General features: G+C 40.3%; 1 protein-coding gene across 2 annotated transcripts in view; it reads left to right on the top strand.

Moving 5' to 3' along the window:
• RNF121 (ring finger protein 121) overlaps window positions 1–19,610 on the top strand; it is a 78,276-nt gene that overhangs the window by 29,154 nt on the left and 29,512 nt on the right. The window contains exons 2-3 of one of the 2 annotated variants that reach the window (XM_002754841.6): window positions 172–209; window positions 3,959–4,100. In XM_002754841.6, the coding sequence (XP_002754887.3) occupies window positions 172–209; window positions 3,959–4,100 (180 nt within the window). The remainder of the gene's footprint in view (window positions 1–171; window positions 210–3,958; window positions 4,101–19,610) is intronic. The other variant, XM_078340327.1, reaches the window with a different exon arrangement.

The raw sequence follows: 19,610 nt of genomic DNA, 5'->3' as shown, positions 1-19,610 counted from the left end.
TAAAGAAGGGAGAGATCAGTGTAAAATAGAATGTTGGTAAGGCTTCATGGAGATTCTAAGACTTGAAAGTTCTCTGATTCCTTGAAGATACTGATAAATGTGTGAGCACCTTATATTGGCAGGGACGGTTTTAAGACAGTAACAAATTTTTCTGGTGGTGTCTTTCTACAGGTTGATATGTCAGACCTCTCTCCAGAGGAGCAATGGAGGTAAGTGTGGCAGTTCAGGCCCTGCAGGCTGGGAACTGCAGGGTAACCCAGCTAATTGAATGATATGTCTGTCCTTTTTGCTTTCTTGTTAGTGGGAGACAGTGGCTCATGACCAGTAGGACTAGTCTTTTGGGATCTCTCTAAGTACCTGGGTTGCTCTCTTAGTCCTGAATGTGTAAGTAGCTGATTACACCAAATCATCTCTCTGGGTTTCAATACCATTTCTACCATTTACTAGTTATGTAATTTTGAGCAAGTTTCTTAACTTCTCACAACCTTACTTTGCCCCATTTGTAAAATGAGTATCATAATAGTACCTATACCTCATAGAGTTGTAGGATTAATATATATGAAATTCTTAGAAGAGTGCCTGGCAGGTGGTAAGCTTCCAGTAAGTATTAACTGCTTTGAAGATGATTATCATTAACATCATCATCATTATCCATGATACAGGATGGGGAGCTTTGGTTAAGAAAATGGGAGATGTATCTTTTGATCTCAACTATGCAACTAAGTTGTTTTATAAAAAGAATGAGCTAACATATATCTTATAATGATTTATCATCAGTAAAAGTTTCAGAGTGCCTGCCCTACAAACTTCACAAGGTGACTGACCAATGGGGTCATACCAACCATAGAATTTAATAGTGAGAAAAACTATTGATTTCATTTAGGTCAAAACTATTGACTATAAAAATATAGAATGGGCTGGGGAGAGTGGCTCATGCCTGTAATCTCAGCACTTTGGGAGGCAGAGGTGGGCAGATCACCAGGTCAGGAGATCGAGACCATCCTGGCTAACATGGTGAAACTGCATCTCTCCTAAAAATACAAAAAATTAGTTGGACGTGATGGTGGGTGCCTGTAGTCCCAGCTACTCGGGAGGCTGAGGCAGGAGAATCTCTTGAACCAGGGAGGTGGAGATTGCAGTGAGCCGAGATCACGCCACTGTACTCCAGCGTGGGCAACAGAATGAGACTCTGTCTAAAAAAAAAAAAAAAAAATAGAATGACAAAAATACCTGTTCACATGACATACCCAGTGTGATTATAGGTGATTTTAAGCTCAATATGCACCAGTTGTTTACCTCAGCTACCAAAATATTCTGAATAATTTAGAAGATGTTTGTAGAAGTATGCCGTCTGCTGTAAGAAAGGTGACAGTGCCACTGTGGTCTGCTTTGCTGAGGTCACAAATATTTTGTTCTAAGCATGGCATATTAAGAAGATCTTTAATTGGATCATGTGTAGAAGAAGGCAATCTGGATTAATAGTCTTTGATTCATGTTATATGAACAGTGGTTAAAACATCTAGAATTGTTAGCCTAAAAGGGCACAGGAAAATAGTGGTAGGAACAGGATAGTTTTATTTTGTTTGAATAAAATCATGATAAATCTTTGAAGGGATGGCATTGGGAAAGAAGATACGTCCTTTGTTGTTATGGAGTATAGGATTAGGTCTAACTGACCAAAGCTATAAAAAGATTTTTTTTGTCTCATTGTCAGAAATGTCTGTAATAGTCAAGGTTTATTGAGAGGTAATGAGCTTTCTGTCCCTAAAGCATTGGGATTTTATTCTTTTATAAGCAAATACTAGTACCTGGCCAGGCATAGTAGCTTGCACCTGTAATCCCAGCACTTTGGGAGGCCAAGGTAGGAGAATCCCTTGAGCCCAGTAGTTTGAGGCCGCAGTTTGTCCAGCCTGAATGACAAAGTGAGACTCTCTCTCTAAAAAAATAATACACACACACACACACACACACACACACACACACACACACACGAGTACCTGCAATGTGCCAGACATTGCTGGTTCTAAAATAGATTACCTTAAAAGGCATATGTTCTCAGCCAGTGGAAGTATTCAAGCAAAGATTGCAAAAATGATTTTTGCATTGGGTGGGAACTTGAGCTGGATGACTTCTCTGGTGTTTTCTAGATCGATTCTTTGACTTCATTTTGTGCACATCTTTTCAGTTATCTATTGTCTGAGAACAAGAAACTTATCTGTTGCTATCTTTTTAACTCCTCGTAGCCCGTAGGTGTTTTTAAGTTTGCTCTACCCTCTTAGCCTATCCTCACAACAACTCTTGAGGCAGGCAGAAAAAGTACGGACTCCTTTTGACAGATAAAGAAATTGTGAGGTATAGATGTGAGGTTTCTTGTCCATGGCCATCTAGATGGGTATGAATCTAAATTTCAGACTCCTGATCCTATTCTCTTTCTGTCAGATTCTCCCACCCAGGGTAAAGTTTTACATCAGATGAACTCTAAGGTGCTGAGGCTCACTGACTGGCATTTGGGTTCCCACTCGGCTCACCAAGTTTTCCCCCTCTTTATATTTTATTATGGAAAACTTTAAACCTATAGAAAAGTTGAAAGAATTGTACAGTGAAGACCTTTATACCTACCACCTGGGTTCTACACTTTTTGTTATATTTGCTTTATGATTTTTCCGTAATTAATCCTCCTGGGTTATTTTTGCTGTTAATGTTTCATTGCCCATGGAAATTCCATGAAGACATTATTTATGTTGTCCTTTTCCTCCCTCCCAAATACCCTGGTGTAATGGGAATTTGTATAAAAGCTTATGACTCAAGTTACATTTGTACTTGATTTTCTTTACTATTTATTTAAATTTGCTCTTTCCCATACATTCTGATGTATTTGATTTTCTCTCTAATTCCTTTCTCTCTCTCTCTCCGTCCCCCCCCTCTTTTTTTTTTTTTGAGATGGAGTCTCACTCTGTCGCCTAGGCTAGAGTGCAGTGGTGCAAACTCAGCTGAATGTAACCTCTGCCTCCCAGGTTCAAGCAATTCTCCTGCTGGGATCACAGGCATGCGCCACCATACCTGGCTAATTTTGTATTTTTAGTAGAGATCGGGTTAGCCAGGCTGGTTATGAATTCCTGACATGAGATGATCCTCCCACCTCAGCCTTCCAAAGTGTTGGGATTACAGGCGTGAGCCATCACACCTGGCCTCTAATTCCTTTCTTATTCCTTGCGTTTAGGTGACTGTGACCTAGAGTGGTAGGAGTGACTGTTCTTAGAGCCAGTTTTAGCCAGTATTGGCCAGGGAATCACTTGCTGCCAGTCTTTAAGACCAGAGAATGCCAGACTTAGATTAATAAAAACTTTCCACTTGTACTCTCTAATTACTAAACTTCCTTGAGCCATTGAGGAGGCTGTTAACCTGTGGATACTGAGGGTAAAAGGACTGTTGGACTTTATAAAGTTCAAGCAGTCCAGATTTTTCAGGCTTTAACTAATCTTAAGGATTTCTGACCCTGGCAGAAAGGGTAGGATGAATAAAGCAAGACTTTAATCCTGGAATCAGCACACATTTGCAGTGTTACTCCTTTGCTGTTGTCATAAATATCGGTGACTAAGAGTATGAGACTTTATGGCCATAACCTCTTTGGGTTGCTTTCTCCATCCAGCGTCAGGTTGAAATAGGCTTGAAATGGGCAGTGACACAGGTTTCTCCTGGGACCTCCTTCATGCTACAGGAAAGATGTCAGCTGTTTCTGCCATGGGGGCAGGTAGCAGACCACTTAGCTGTATGCTGGGGCCCTCTGTTCTATCTCCACATGCCTTTCTTAGGGTGTCCTAGCCCCTAATTTGTGTGGCACCCTGCAGCTATGAAGCAAGGAATGTGTTCTGAGCTTTCCAAGGATATCCCTGGAAAGTACTGTCCCTTTATCACTACAGTGTCCCTGACTTAACTCACCCATGTGTTTGGCTTTCAGGGTTGAGCATGCACGCATGCATGCCAAGCACCGTGGCCATGAAGCTATGCATGCTGAAATGGTCCTCATCCTCATCGCTACCTTGGTGGTGGCCCAGCTCCTCCTGGTGCAGTGGAAGCAGAGGCACCCACGCTCCTACAATGTAAGCCACGTTGCCTCTTCTTTGTCAGTCATCAAGAGACCCTTCCTAAGTATTCTAGGGCCCACCCTAACCCAGGCCACATGTAGGTGGAGAAGGCCAACAACAATGAACTTTATGTGTGAATGATGAATAGTGTATGGGGGAGTGAGTGTGTGTGTCTAAGGGTTAGGTTATTCAGAGGGTGAAAACAAGTATAGAACAGTCTTCCCTTCTAAACATTGTGGGACAGGTTCCAGATTCACGAGGGAGAATCTGGAATCTGGATTCAGTTGGAAAGAGCAAAGATCATTTGACTTGGAAAACTAAGCCCCTAATTAATCTTTCAGGATCTAGATTACACTAATCTAAATTTAAAGAAAAGGGGTCAGGGCTGGGCATGGTGGCTCACACTTGTAATTCTAGTACTATGGGAGACCAAGGTGGGCAGATGGCTTCAGCTCCGGAGTTCAAGACTAGCCTGGGCAATATGGCAAAACCCTGTCTCTACAAAAAATACAGAAATCAGCCAGGCATGGTGGCGTGTGCCTGTAGTCTCAGCTACTGGGGAGACTGAGAGGTGGGAAGATTCATTGAGCCTGGGAAGTCAAAGCTGCAGTGAGTCGTGATCATGCCATGGCACTCCAGCCTGGGAGACAGAGCAAGACCTTGTCTCAAAAAAATAAAAAGAAAAAGCAATAATGGGTGAAATTAGGGGGAAAAAATGACATACAGAAAAATAGCAAAATGGCAGAAGTTAATTCTTCCTTATCAGTAATCACTTTAAATATAAATGGGTTAAATTATTTGATTAGAAGGCAAAGATTGGCAGATTGGTTTTAAAAATCCCCTCATTTATTGATGTGTCTATAGGAAATTCTCTTTAGGTGGAAAGACAAAAGTCAGGAGTGGTGGCGCACACTTGTAATCCCACTTATTGGGGAGGCTGAGGTGGGAGAATTGCTTGAGCCAGGGGGTTTAGTAAACTCATAAATGAGTGAAAGCCCCCTTGGCATTTCTGTGCTTACATGTAGAAATATTCTTAATTATATAATGTTGGCTAATCTGCAAAGATTTTTACAATGTATTCTGAAGAAAGTGAGTATGCATATATGCACTGTAGTAATTTTCAATAAGTAATTTTTCCTTGAGTGTGGAATCCTTTCTTTAAACATTACCTTAAGGAAAAAAATCTAGGAAACAGTTAAGAGGCTTCATATGAGGGTTGGGTAACCCTAACTTCCCTGCTTCCCTCTCTGAAATCTCTAGGACCCATAATAGCACTGTTAGAAAACCACTGATCTGTTATTCACTAGTTAATTCTTAACAGGAAATGTGTCTGTGACTTAATGAGGCCAGTTGTACTAGGAATGTGCACAGCCTTCTCATTACTGTCACACCCTGTAACCATAATGCTGAATTTTATTGGTGAGACAATATGCTAACATGATAGCACATCTTACACTGAGAAACGTAAACTCGTATCTTTAGAAAATAAGAAATCTACCTAGGAGTGGAATTGCTGAGTCATGTGGTAACTCTGTTTAATGTTTTGAGGAACTGCCAAACCGTTTTCCACAGAAGCTGCACAATTTTCCATTCTAACCTACAATGGATTGGGTTTTCATTCCTCCACATTCTCATCAAGACTTCTTACTTCTTTCACTCTTTTTTTTTAAATTTTATTTATAGCCACTTTAGTGGATGTGGATGTCATTGTGGTTTTGATTTGTGTTTACCTAATGACTGATGATTTGGGCATCATTTCATGTGCTTATTGGTCATTTGTATATTTTCCTCAGAGAAATGTTTAACTCTTTTGCCCAATTTTCAGTTGAATTTTTTTGTCTTTTTGTTGAGTTGTAGGAGTACTTTATATAATCTGGATAATAGACCATTATCAGATATATAATTTAAAAACATTTCCTCACATTTTAAGGGTTGTCTTGTCACTTTATTGATGGTGTCCTTTGATGCATAAACAGTTTTTAATTTTGATGAAGTTCAGTATATCTGTTTTTTTCTTTTATTGCTTTTGTCATATCTGAGAATCTGTTGCCAAATCCAAGGTCATAGAGATTTACCCCCATGTTTTCTTTGAAGAGTTTTATAGTCTTAGCTCTTACATTTGGATCTTTGGTCCATTTTGAGTTTTTGTAAATGGTGCAAGATAAGGGTCTAAGTTCATTCTTTTGCATGTGGATAGCCAGTTGTCTCAGTGTCATTTATTGAAGAGACTTCTTTCTCCGTTGGATGGTCATGCACTCTTGTCAAAAATCAACTGACCAAAGATACTTTGGTTTATTTTTGTACTCTCAGTTCTGTTCTATTGATCTATATGTCTGTTCTTTTGTAGGTACCACATTATTATGATTACTGTAGTATTGTAGTATGTTCTGAAATTGGGAAGTATGTTCCTCAACTTTATTCTTCTTAAGATTGTTTCAGCTATTCTGAGTCCCTTGCAATTCCTTATTGATTTTAGCATCAGCGTTTCCATTTTGCAAACAAAAGCAGTTGGGATTTTGATAAGGATTGCATTGATTCTGTAGGTTGTTTGGGGGGAGCGTTTCCATCTTAACAATATTAATCTTCCAAGATATCTTTTCATTTATTTAGGTCTTTAATCTCTTCCATCAGTGTTTTTTAGTTTTCAATGTACAAGTCTTGCACCTCCTTTGTTAAACTTATTCCTAAGTATTTTACTCTTTGATGCCATTGTTAATGGAATTTTTTTCTTGATTCCTTTTTGAATTATTCATTGCTAATATATAGAACTTCAGCTGATTGTTTTGTGTTAATTTAGTCTTCCAACTTTGCTAAATTTATGAGCTCTGATAGTTTTTAATGTATTCTATATGTAAGATTGGTCATCCTAAAAAAAAAAAAAGACTGGTCATCTGAGAGTAGAGATAGTTTTATTTCTTCCTTTTCTTTTTTTTTTTTTTTTTGTTAATGAATGAGAGGTTCTTATGTTGCTCAGGTTGGCCTTGAACTCCTACCCTTGCCTCCTGAAGCGCCAGGACAACTGGCCTGAGCCACCGTGGCTCCCTATTCTTCCTTTTCAATTGGATACCTGTTTTTTTTTTTTTTCTCCCGAGACAAGGTCTCATTCCAATTGCCCACACTGGAATGCAGTGGTGCAATTTTGCGATTTCAGCTCACTGCAGCCTCCACTTCCATAGGCTCAGGTGATTATCCCACCTCAGCCTGCCAAGAAGCTGAGACTACGGGTGCGTGCCACAACACCAGGCTAATTTTTTGTATTTTTGGTGGAGAGAGCGTTTCACCAGGTTTCCCAGGCAAGCCTTGAACTCCTGAGCTCAAGCAATCCACCTGCCTTGGACTCCCAAAGCGCTGGGATTACAGGCATGAACCGCTGTGCCCGGCCTTCCATATTACAAGCTATGTTTTAGTATGAGTTAGCAACCTCCTGCTGGGAATGATGTGGAGGGGAATTTTGTGATTTTTGTGGGATGGTTGACTGGACTTCTTGAGGTCCTCCCAGTTAGCTCTGAAATCTGTATCAGATCAAATTACCCTAATGAGGTTAAGGCCTGTCTTGTTCTTAGAGGATGAAGCAAACCTTTCTAGAGACAGGATGAGGTTTTCATTCTGCAAAAGTTATATATATTTGTTGTCAAAAATTTGAACAGTATAGCAGTATGTGGCATAGAAATGAAAAATGTCCAGAGGGAACTACTGTTAATTAATTTGTTATAGATAGGAAAAATCTGCAAGTGTATGTTTATAAATTTTTAGATGTTTATGACACCCATTAGGTTCTGCAGTATTTTCCACCTAATACTGTCTCTTAAATATATATCCATATTAGTGTGTGTATCGTCCTCTTAAACTAAGGACTACATAGTCTGTTTTTTTTGGAGACAGGGTCTTTGGTTGCTTGGGCTGGAGTGCAGTGGTGTGATCTTGGCTCACTGCAACCTCTGCCTCCTGAGTAGTTGGAAGTACAGGTGTGTGCCACCACACCTGGCTCATTTTTGTGGAGACTGGGTTTTACCATGTTGCCCAGGCTGGTCAGGAGCCGCTGGGCTCAAGTGATCTACCCACTTCGGTCTCCCAAAGTGCTGCGATTACAGGAGTGAGCCACCATGCCCAGCCTGCATAGTATTTTAAAAACAGATTTAAAATAAAATTTAACTTACCGTTATCAACTGACATGTTAATTAACAGTTTATCACAGTTACAAACAATGATTTAGTAAGATTCTCATACATAAATTACCTACATACCTGTGCAAGCAATTTTATAGAATGCACTCCTAGAAATGAAATTGCCTGGTCAAAAAATATGTGTGTTTTATTAATATAACTTGCCAAATTGCATTCCAAAAAAGTTAGTTATAGTTTACAATTCATCAATACAGGTTTAACAGAGCTCTTACCCAATGTCAAAGAAGGTATAGGGAAGTCAGTATTTTTAATCTTTGTCAGTGTAATAAGGTGAAAATATCTGATTTATTGAGTATTTCCCTAATTATTAGTGAGGTTGAGCATGTTTTCAGGCTTAGTGGTCATTTAGTTTATTTCAATTATTTGTTCATATCATTGACTAAATTTATATTTGATATTTCCATTTTTATCAAAGTAATATCATAGTTTTAAAAGTCAAATCGTTCTACAAGACTTAAGAAGCAAAACACATCAGTCCCCTGCCCAACTCTGTCAGTCTCTGATTCTTCTGTGGCAACTGTTTTTATTAATAACTTTTTTAGTTCATTTCTGATACTTTTTTTTTTCTTTTTTTTTAAATACAGGATCTCAGCCAGGCTGAGGCCAGTGCAGCCTCAAACTCCTGGGCTCAGACAATCCTCCTGCCTCAGCCTCCCAAGTAGCTAGGACTACAGTTGCACACCACCATGCTCTAAATTTTTTTGTTGAGTTGAGCCCCACTATATTGCCCAGGCTGGTCTTGAATTCCTGGCCTCAAGTGATCCTTTTGCCTTAGCTTCCCAAAGTGTTGGGATTATAGCATGAATCACCACAATTGGCTTTGTGTTTTTTAAATAACATGTTTATACTGATATATAAATTTCTACTTTTAAATATTACATATTGACTTCCTACTTTGGAAGGTGATAGTTATACTGCTATACCTATACCCCTCACATACTACACACATTTCCTTTTACCAATTTTTAAATATTTGTTGTTTACATTATGATGACATGTAAGTATTAGTCACAGCTTTAGTCATATGGTATATTTGGTACATTTCCTTTTCTTTGCTCAGGTTTCTTTTGGAATGTTTCTTACTGATTTATAAGAGCTCTTTGTAGGTCAGGAATAAGCCTTTGACATATTTGCTGCAGATGTCTTTCCCCAGTTTGTCATTTGATTTTATTTGTAGAATTGGTAGAAATTTAAAGATGAGATTTATGAACGATTTCTTTTTTTTTTTTTTGAGACGGAGTTCTGTTCTGTCGCCCAGGCTGGAGCACAGTGGCACATTCTCAGCTCACTGCAACCTCTGCCTCTCAGGTTCAAGCAATTGTCCTGCCTCAGCCTCCCAAGTAGCTGGGGTTACAGGCTTCTGCCACCATTCCCACCTAACTTCTTGTATTTTAGTAGAAGAAACCCCAACAGGGTTTCACCATGTTGGCCAGGCTGATCTCGAACTTTTGACCTCAGGTGATCCACCTGCCTTGGCCTCCCAAAGTGCTGGAATTACAGGTGTGAACCAACGTGCCTGGCCCAATTTGTGGTCAATCTTGTTGATTAAGCACTCTATTGTTTGCTATTCTATTTGGATGCTATTCCTTCTTGCTATTCCTGATTTTCCATCCTGGTTCATCTAAAGTTCTTCTGCCTGCCTATGTATATTCTAGATAATAGCCATAGCTACTAATTTTATAATTCTTGTGGAACTCTCACTCTCAAATCTGCTGTAGATTAAAGATCAATTCTAGAGAAGAGAAGCAGAGCATACACATAGTTGGGGCATTACCATCTATGTAATTGCATACACATAATTAACACCAGCTAACATTTATTGAATACTATTTATTTGTTTAGTCAGTAGATACTAGTTGATCCTTTCTGGTCCCACACTGGGGCTGTGCTCAGTTATATTGTTTCTTTTGTGGAGAAACCACTTTAAAATCAGTTTCAAACTGTTTTTAAATTAAACTCCCTATGATCTGGGAGTTTAATTCCTAGATACATGCCAAGAGAAGATTTTGGTATATCCTCCTAGGATTTTTCTTTTTTTTTTTTCTTTGAGACAAGTGTTGCTCTGTTGCTTAGGCTGGAGTACAGTGGTGGTAGTGCTATCTTGGCTCACTGCAACCTACATGTTTTGGATTCAAGTGATTCTCTTGCCTCAGCCTCCCAAGTAGCTGACATTGCAGGTGCCTGCCACCATGCCCAACTAATTTTTTTTTCTTTTTTGGGACAGAGTTTTGCTCTTGTTGCCCAGGCTGGAGTGCAATGGTGCAATCTTGGCTCACTGCATCCTCTGCCTCCCAGGTCCAAATGATTCTCCTGCCTTAGCCTCCCTAATAGCTGGGATTACAGGCATGTGCCACCACGCCCAGCTAATTTTTTAATGTTTTTTTTGTAGTAGAGATGGAGCTTCACCATGTTGGTCAGGCTGGTCTTGAACTCCTGACATCAGGTGATCTACCTGCCTTGGCCTCCTAAAGTTCTGGGATTACAGGTGTGAACCACCATGCCCAGCCCCTCTTAGGATTTTTCATAGTAACACTATTTGTAATAGCAAAAACTTGGAAATGACAGTACCCACGTTAAGGTAAATGGTTAAGTTAGTTGTGATATGTTCACATAATGGAATATAACATAAAATAATATGTATGACATACTTATAAAAATAATATGAATATAAATAACTCTAGCTACAAATATTGGTAAAGATGAAGCTGAGCAGTATAATATTGAGTGAAAAAGATAAGCCCTAGAAGACCATTTATAAATTGACAATTTTTATAGAAAGGTAAAAACAATGAAAACTAAGTGGTATGTTTTCTTTCTTTCTTTTTGGCTAATTAAAAAATATAAATGGTATGTTTTAAAATTATGTATATATTGATAAAAACCTATTTTACTTTATTTTGAGACAGAGCCTTTCTCTGTCACCCTGTCTGGAGTGTGGCAGCCTCAACATCCTAGGCTCTGTTGATCCTCCCACCTCAACCTCCCAAGTAATTGGGACCACAGGTGTGCACCACCCGTGCCTGGCTAATTAAATACATTTTTTTTTTCTAGAGATGGGGGTCTTCCTATGTTGACCAGACTGGTCTCAAACTCCTGGGCTCAAGCAATCCTCCCGCCTTGGCCTTCCAGAGTATTGGGATTACAGGCATGAGCCACCATGCCAAGCCAAAACCATATTTTAAAAAGCAAGGGAGTAGAATCAAGATTCTAGATAATGCTAACCTTGTATGGAAGAAAGACTACAGGATAGGATAGAGAAGAGCACATAGCTAGATATAAGTAATTTTAGATGTTTCACATCTTAGGTTCATTTGTGGGTTCAGTATTTATCATGTTATTAAATAATTAATGTAAAAAGTAAAGAAATTATGTCATGTGGTGCAGGATCGATGAACCTTGAAGAAATGCTAAGTGGAATAAGCTGGTCACGAAGAGCTCAATATGATTCCACTTATATGAATTCATGGAAACAGAAAGTAGAATGATGGCTAGGTGGTAGGGAGAATTAGGGGCTGTGGCTTGATAGGTATAGAGTTTCCATTTTACAAGACAAAAAAGTTCTGGAGATCTGTTGTTACAAAATAGTAACAGACAATAATACATAACACTATTGAACTGTACTCAAAAATGGATAAAATGGAAAAGTTTTTGGGTTCTGAAACCACAAAAGTAGTTTTGGTTGACACAGTGGCTAACACCGCTAATCCCAGCACTTTGGGAGGCTAAGGTGGGAGGATCACTTGATCCCAGGAGTTCCAGACCAGCTTGGGCTGTGCAGGGAGACCCCATTTCTATTAAAAACTTAAAGAATTAGCTGAGCATGGTGGTGTGCACCTGTAATGCCAGCTACTTGGGAGGCTGAGGTGGGAAGATTGCTTGAGTCCAGGAGTTTAAGGCTTCAGTAAACTACAGTCATGTCACTGTACTCCAGCCTGGGTGAAGAGTGAGACTTTATTGTTTAAAAAAAGACAAAATAATAATAATTTAAAAAAATTAAGAGTGGTCCATGCATGGACTAATGATGAGAATGTTCATTAACCAAAGATTTTTGTATTATGTATTTTTTAAAATCTACCTAAAGTTAAAAAATCAAGAAAGAAAGCAACTACCAGACCGGGCGTGGTGGCTCACACCTGTAATCCCAGCATTTTGGGAGGCCGAGATGGGTGGATCACAAGGTCAAGAGATCGAGACCATCCTGGTCAACATGGTGAAACCCCAACTCTACTAAAAATACAAAAATTAGCTGGGCATGGTGGTGCATGCCTGTAGTCCCAGCTACTTGGAAGGCTGAGGCAGGAGAATTGCTTGACCCAGCAGACGGAGGTTGCAGTGAGCTGAGATCGCGCCATTGCACTCTAGCAACTGGGTAAAAAGAGCGAAACTCCATCTCAAAAAAAAAAAAAAGAAGCAACCACCAAGACAGGGACTTACCTTAAGACATACTATAAGAATACACAAACAGGCCAGTGGGACAAAATGCAGCTCTCAGAGACAGATGGAAATTTAATATATAATAAAGGTGTAACCACCAGGCAGTAAGAAGGTTAAGTAGTTTATTGTTAAGTAGATTAGTTAAGAAAACTGGCTCACCATATGGAGAAACATTAAAACTAGATTTGTACATAATACTGAATACAAAAGGGACTCAAAAAAGACCTGATTGTGAAAGGTAAAGTTATGAAACTAATTTTTAAAATATAAGCAGGCTGGGCGTGGTGGCTCATGCCTGTAATCCCAGCACTTTGGGAGGCTGAGGCAGGTGAATCACTTGAGCTCATGAGTTCAAGACTAGCTTGGGCAACATGGCCAAACCCCATCTCTACAAAAAATACAAAAATTAGCCAGATGTGGTGGTACATGCCTGTAGTTCCAGCTACTCAGGAGGCTCAGGTGGGAGGATCACTTGAGCCCAAAAGTTTGAGGTTGCAGTGAGCTGAGATCATGCCACTGCACTACAGTCTGGGTGACAGATGAGACCCTGTCTCAAAATAAATAAATAAATGAATGAAAAATTTAAAAACTAAAAATATAAGCAAGAAAGAAAGATTTTATAAATTCAATTACATTTACAAATTAAAGATTTCTGTTCTGTAAAAGATGCCATAGGCAGTTAACTGATAACTGAATGGAGAAGAGATGAGTAATGATTAAAAGTGACAGTAGATTAATATCTATCCAGAGAAACTCCTACAAATCAATAAAAGACAGCAACTCCAATGGAAAAATAGGCCAGGGATATGAACAGATTTACAGGAGGGGAAGCCCAAAAGGCCATTAAGCATGAAAAGAGATGCTCAGAGTAATTAGTAATTAGAGAAATGCACATAAAAATATGAGATATTTTACATGGTGGCTTGTGCCTGTAATTGCAGCACTTTGGCAAAAACTAGAAAGCCGAATAGTGTTAAGTGTTAGCAAGGATCAGAGGCTGTAGGAGCTTTTCTGTACGTTCTTTTGGACATGAAAACTGGTGCAGGCATTGTGGACAGCAGCATGGCATTGCTGAGTCAGAGCAAATATACACGTACCTTGTGACACATCCTAAGAGGACATGTAAAAGGGTGTTCACTGAAGTGTTAATTATGGCTAAACATTGAGGAGTTGGAGGCAATCTGGATATCTGTCTCTGATTAAGCAAATAGGTAAAATGTGATGGATGCATATCGTGAAATTGTTTTACAGTTAAAAGCAATACAGTAAGTACCTGTAGGAACTTGGGAGGACCTTAAAAGCATAGTGCTAAGTGGAAAAAGTAAGTAACAAAGATATATAACACAGTGCCAATTAATGAAAATACAAGCAGGGAAAGCAAAAAACAGTTTGTATGAACAGGTACAAACAAAAATTATATGTGAAACACATTAGAATGTCTGTGGGGTGAGGAATAGTAATAAAAGAGAATCAGGAAGACTCCCCCGAGAATGTTGTGGAAAGGGGAGGCACTGGGATTGTTGTTGAGTAGTAGAAACATGAACTGTTTGAGATTAGCCATCAGAGCTTTCAAAAAAATGTCTCTTATGGCATGCCAAGAAATGATGGAATTAATTGATAAGGCTCAGCTCTGTATCTCTGTAACTGAATGAAACTTTTTGTTCTTCACTAATATAGGTTGGTGGTGCAGGCTTTCAGTGGGTACGCATGACCACTGAGTGGAAAAACACTAGCTCTGTTCTCCTAGACCAAGGTTTCTCAACAGAGAAACTATTGGCATTTTGGGCCAGATGAAATTCTTTGTTTTTGGGAGGGTGTCCTGTATATTATAGGATGTTTAATAGCATCCCTACCCTCTATTCATTAGATGCTACTGGCACCCTTCTCCACTTGTAACAACCAGATGTCTCCAGACATTGCCAAATGTCCCCTGGGAAACAGTCACCTCTGATGAGAAACACTGTCCTAGGCTCTAGGACCTAGAGCAACATGGATGTTGCCAGCTATGAGACTGATGATGAGCAGGTATGCCAGTTCACTGAAAGGTACCAAATTTCTGTCCATAACTTAGAAGCTCAAGTCCAACCTTCAGATTAAGATAAATGTAAGCTAGGCATAGTGGCTCATGCCTGTAATTGCAGCACTTTGGGAGATTAGAGTAAAAGGATAGCTTGAGCCCAGGAGTTTGAGACCAGCCTGGGCAACATAGTGAGACCCATCTCTTAAAAAAATTTAAAAATTACCTGGGTGTGGTAGTGTGTGCCTAAGTAGTCCCAGCTACTTAGGAGGCTGAGATGGGAGGATCACTTGCGCCTGGGAGGTTGAGGCTGCAGTGGGCTGTGATTGTGCCATTGCATTCCAGCCTGGGCAACAGAGTGAGACCCTGTCTCAAAAACAAAAAACAGGGTGGGGCATGGTGGCTCACACCTGTAATCCCAGCAGTTTGGGAGGCTGAGGCAGGTGGATCCACGAGGTCAGAAGATTGAGATCATCCTGGCTAATGCCATGAAACCCTGTCTCTACTAAAAATACAAAACAATTAGTTGGGCATCGTGGTGGGTGTCTGTAGTCCCAGCTACTGTGGAGACTGAGGCAGGAGAATTGCTTGAACCAGGGAGGCGGATGTTGCAGAGCAAGACTCCGTCTGAGAAAAAAAAAAGAAACCCCAGGCCGGGCGCGGTGGCTCACTGTAATCCCAGCACTTTGGGAGGCCCAGGCAGGCGGATCACTTGAGGTCAGGAGTTCAAGACCAGCCTGGCCAACATGGTAAAATGCCATCCGTATTAGCCAGGTGTGCTGGTGCGTGCCAGCAATCCCAGCTAGTAGGGAGGCTGAGGCAGGAGAATTGCTTGAACCCAGGAGCCGGGGGTTGCAGCAAGCCCAAGATCACACCATTGCACTCCTGCCTGGGTAACAAGAGTGAAACTCCATCTCAAAAAAACAAACAAAAAAACCTCCCAAAGCAAAAGCCCTACTTACAAGGAAGAGGCCAAAGAAATAAAAGAAAGTTAAAGAGGAAGAAATATAAAATTTAAAACAAAAAGTTTTAAAAATACAAAAAAACAGGCCGGGTGTGGTGGGGCATGCCTGTAATCCTAGCACTTTTGGAGACCGAGGCGGGCAGATCACCTGAGGTCGGGAGTTCGAGACCAGCCTGACCAACATGGAGAACCCCCACCACCACCAAAAATATAAAATTAGCCAGATGTGGTGGCACACGCCTGTAATCCCAGCTACTCATGAGATTGAGGCAAGAGAATCACTTGAACCCTGGAGGCGGAGGTTGTGGTGAGCTGAGATCACACCATGGCACTCCAACCTGGGCAACAAGAGTGAAACGCCATCTCAAAAAAACAAAACAAAACCAAAACCATGTTGTTTGGAATAAGAGACCGTATTTAAAATTTTAGATGCCGTTCTTTTCAATTCTAGCAATAATAGGTCAAGAGATCAAGACCATCCTGGTCAACGTGGTGAAATCCCGTCTCTACTAAAAATACAAAAAATTAGCTGGGCACGGTGGCCCATGCCTATAATCCCAGCTACTCAGGAGGCTGAGGCAGAAGAATTGCCTGAACCCAGGAGGTGGAGGTTGTGGTGAGCTGAGATCACACCATTGCACTCCAGCCTGGGTAACAAGAGCGAAACACCGTCTCAAAAAAAAAAAAAATAATAATAATAGTACTTCAGATTGCTTGTAGTTTAAATTTGTTGATGATTTAAAAAATACTCCACCTACTCTGTTATACCACTTACACTGAATTGTGGTTGTTTGTTTTTCCTCAGTAGACTCGAGTTTTTGTTATTTACTCTCATTGGAACCTTATAACAGCTTTGTAAGGTACTCAGGGTAGGTATTTATCTCCATTTTTCAGTTTAGTAAACCAGCGTACAGAATCCTGAAGTGATTTGCTGGGAACACATGACCATTAAATTGGAGAGTTGAACCTAAAACCAAAATCCGATTCTTGGTTAAGTACTCTTACTGTAGGTTCCTCTCAAAGGCTTTAGGAAATTTTTGTCAGTTTCTGCTATAGTCATTTCTGGTTTTAACCCTCCTCAGTTTCCTTATTTAACAACTTTTGCCCAAGTCCTTTCCTGGGATCTTAGGTACTTTCTCAGCCTGCTAAGTCTCTTCATCATCTTGGCTCCCAGCCTCTCCAGATCCCCACAAACTCAGTGAATGATAATTGGGAGGCGGCTTAAACCAGAAGATCTGGATTGGGAACCTAGCCCAAACCAGACATGCCTTTTGGCTTCTGCATAGCTCAGTTTTCATCGTCTATTCAGAGTCTAACATTACTCTTTAGCTCCCTCAGGGATGTTAGGGGAAGGGATAAGTTTATGCCTAGAAAAGTATCTATCCTATTTTTTAAGTTCTCGAGGGAGAAGCTTTCATCATCTCTGTCTACTACCAAATATAGTATCTCTTCAAACCTCTTCAAACCTGAACTGGTTTCCCTCCTGGAACCAGTGAGTGGCAAAATCTCCTACCTAGAAATCTTTAAAGTACTGTAGATTTTTCTTCAACCAAGATATTAAGAGGATTACTAGAATGTGGAATTAGAGAATTCTGACTAAGATGGTAAGGGATATTCACTTTCTATGAGAAAGAAAAACTTCTATTCTCAGAATATGATTAAAAACTTGTAGCTGTGATATCTATATTGGCCTCCTTTGAGTCTCATCTACCTCTTTAGGCTCATTTCTCATCCTTCCCTCAAATACTAGTTGTCTTTTCTCAAGTGTATTGTGTCCCCTCATCCTGGAATTTATCATGATGCCTTTTTCTTTTTCTTTTTTTTGAGATGGAGTTTCGCTCTTGTTACCCAGGCTGGAGTGCAATGGCACAGTCTCGGCTCACTGCAACCTCCGCCTCCTGGGTTCAGGCCATTCTCCTGCCTCAGCCTCCTGAGTAGCTGGGATTACAGGCATGCGCCACCATGCCCAGCTAATTTTTGTATTTTTAGTAGAGACGGGGTTTCACCATATTGACCAGGGTGGTCTCAATCTCTTGACCTCGTGATCCACCCGCCTCGGCCTCCCAAACAGCTGGGATTACAGGCGTGAGCCACCGTGCCCGGCTCATGATTCCTTTTTCTATCTGGACCTATTAGGCCATCAAGACAGAGATCAAAAGATGCTTCCTTCAGGCAGCCTTCCTTGGTTTCTCTATTTTGAGTGCAGTGCCTCTCCTCTATACTTTCTTGGTCACCAGCCCTCCATTATAGCACCTAATTGTGGTTATTTGTTACTCCTCAGTAGACTTGAGTTCTTCAGGAGATTTCTCAATCATTAGCATGGCGACCAGTAAGTACTCAGTAAATATTAAATAACTGCTTGACTGACTCTTGCTTGGAGTAGAAAAGATGGGAAAGAAGACATAGTTCTAGGTATTAGAAGAGTAGTCATAAGAAACAGTAGTAAATTTACTTTATGCTCCTCTAAAAGATAAGAGTTGGACCCAGAGACAGAGTGGACACAAAGGCAGAGTTTTCACGCCAGCATCAGGAAAGAGCTGCTAGCAAATATATTCACATTGGAATGTCCTGCCTTATGTGGTAAGGATGACTGTTTGTAGGTGTGATAGGAGGGAAACTCCTCCAACCGTGTTTCTGCCTTCTAGAATATCTAGTAATGTGTAGTGTCTTACCAGGTCATAGAAACGACACTGAAAATATCTGTTTATTGGGCCTCTGGATGAGTCTTCAGATACCAGTTATCTGAAGCCTTCCTATAGTCTTCTCCAGGCTTAATATCCTGGTATCTTCAGCTGTTATGTGATTTGGTTTCCAGACTCTTTATAATCCTAACTGCTTTCTTATGGGCTGCCTGTCTTCTGGCCATGCTTATTTGTTAGTGTTCTTTGTATAGTGTGGCCCCAGGCCCTGATCCCAGGGTTGGAGGATTGCTTTAACAGAGCAGAGAACAGTAGACCTGGTGCCTCTTCCATTCTGGGTATATTCTTAGTTAAGCAGGGTTGTCTTGGCTATGTTGGCAGCAGGCCTGTTGACATATGTTCCCTGGCAATTTGTGGTCAACTGAAACCCCTAAATCTGTTTGATGTGAGTTACTATTAAGCCATTCCTTCCCCATCCTTTACTTGGGTAGTTAGGTTTCATCTTGTGATTTTGATTCTTCATTTCAGCTTATTAGCTGAATGTTAGGGCTAAAAGAACCCTAGAAATAAACTTTATTAATTTGATCTTACTTCTATTTTCTGTATTCACTGCCTCCCTTTTTCTTGTGGACAAGCTTTGTGCTGTCCACAGTTTCCAGGTTCTTTATTTTTTCTTCCAAATCCTCTATGAAAATATTGAGCAGAGCCATGGAACATGTCCCAGAAACCTACCTCCAGTTTACTGCAATCTATTTGTCAGCATATTTTCAAGTTGATTGTTCTGTTAGCTGTAGGTCTCTGCCTTTATTCTACTACTTGGGCTTATAGTTTCATTTCATCCACCATGTTGCTTTTCAGCCAGGTGTGGTGGGGTGGGTGAGCCCTAGCTTACAACATGAGGAGATGCAGAGGTGGTAAGGTGAGAATCCTGAAAGTCAAAAGTGCCAGGCGTCTGTGGATTGGCAAGGCACCTGATGCATAGGGAAAGATATGATCTGTTTTCATGAATTCTAGTTTCTCTGAGATGAAAGGGATCTGGAGGTTGTCTTATTAGAAATAATTTTCAGGTAGGGTTGATTCCATCTCTACCAACACCCTTTCCACTGATAGTTCCAGCTCTTAGTTAAGAGGCAATTTATTTAAATATGGGCTAGCTCTTACTATTAGTATCTAACACTGTCATCTCAACTGTTGTAGACTTGTGGAGAGATAAGTGGGGTATCACTATTCTTATCTCCCACATCAGAGAAGCTGGCATTGTCCCTCAGTATATGTTTGCTGAATGAA

The sequence above is a fragment of the Callithrix jacchus genome, chromosome 10 (genome assembly GCF_049354715.1).
Source record: "Callithrix jacchus isolate 240 chromosome 10, calJac240_pri, whole genome shotgun sequence".
Lineage (NCBI taxonomy): Eukaryota > Metazoa > Chordata > Mammalia > Primates > Cebidae > Callithrix > Callithrix jacchus.
Note: the sequence above shows the minus strand (reverse complement) of the source record. Positions and strands in the feature narration are given on the sequence as shown.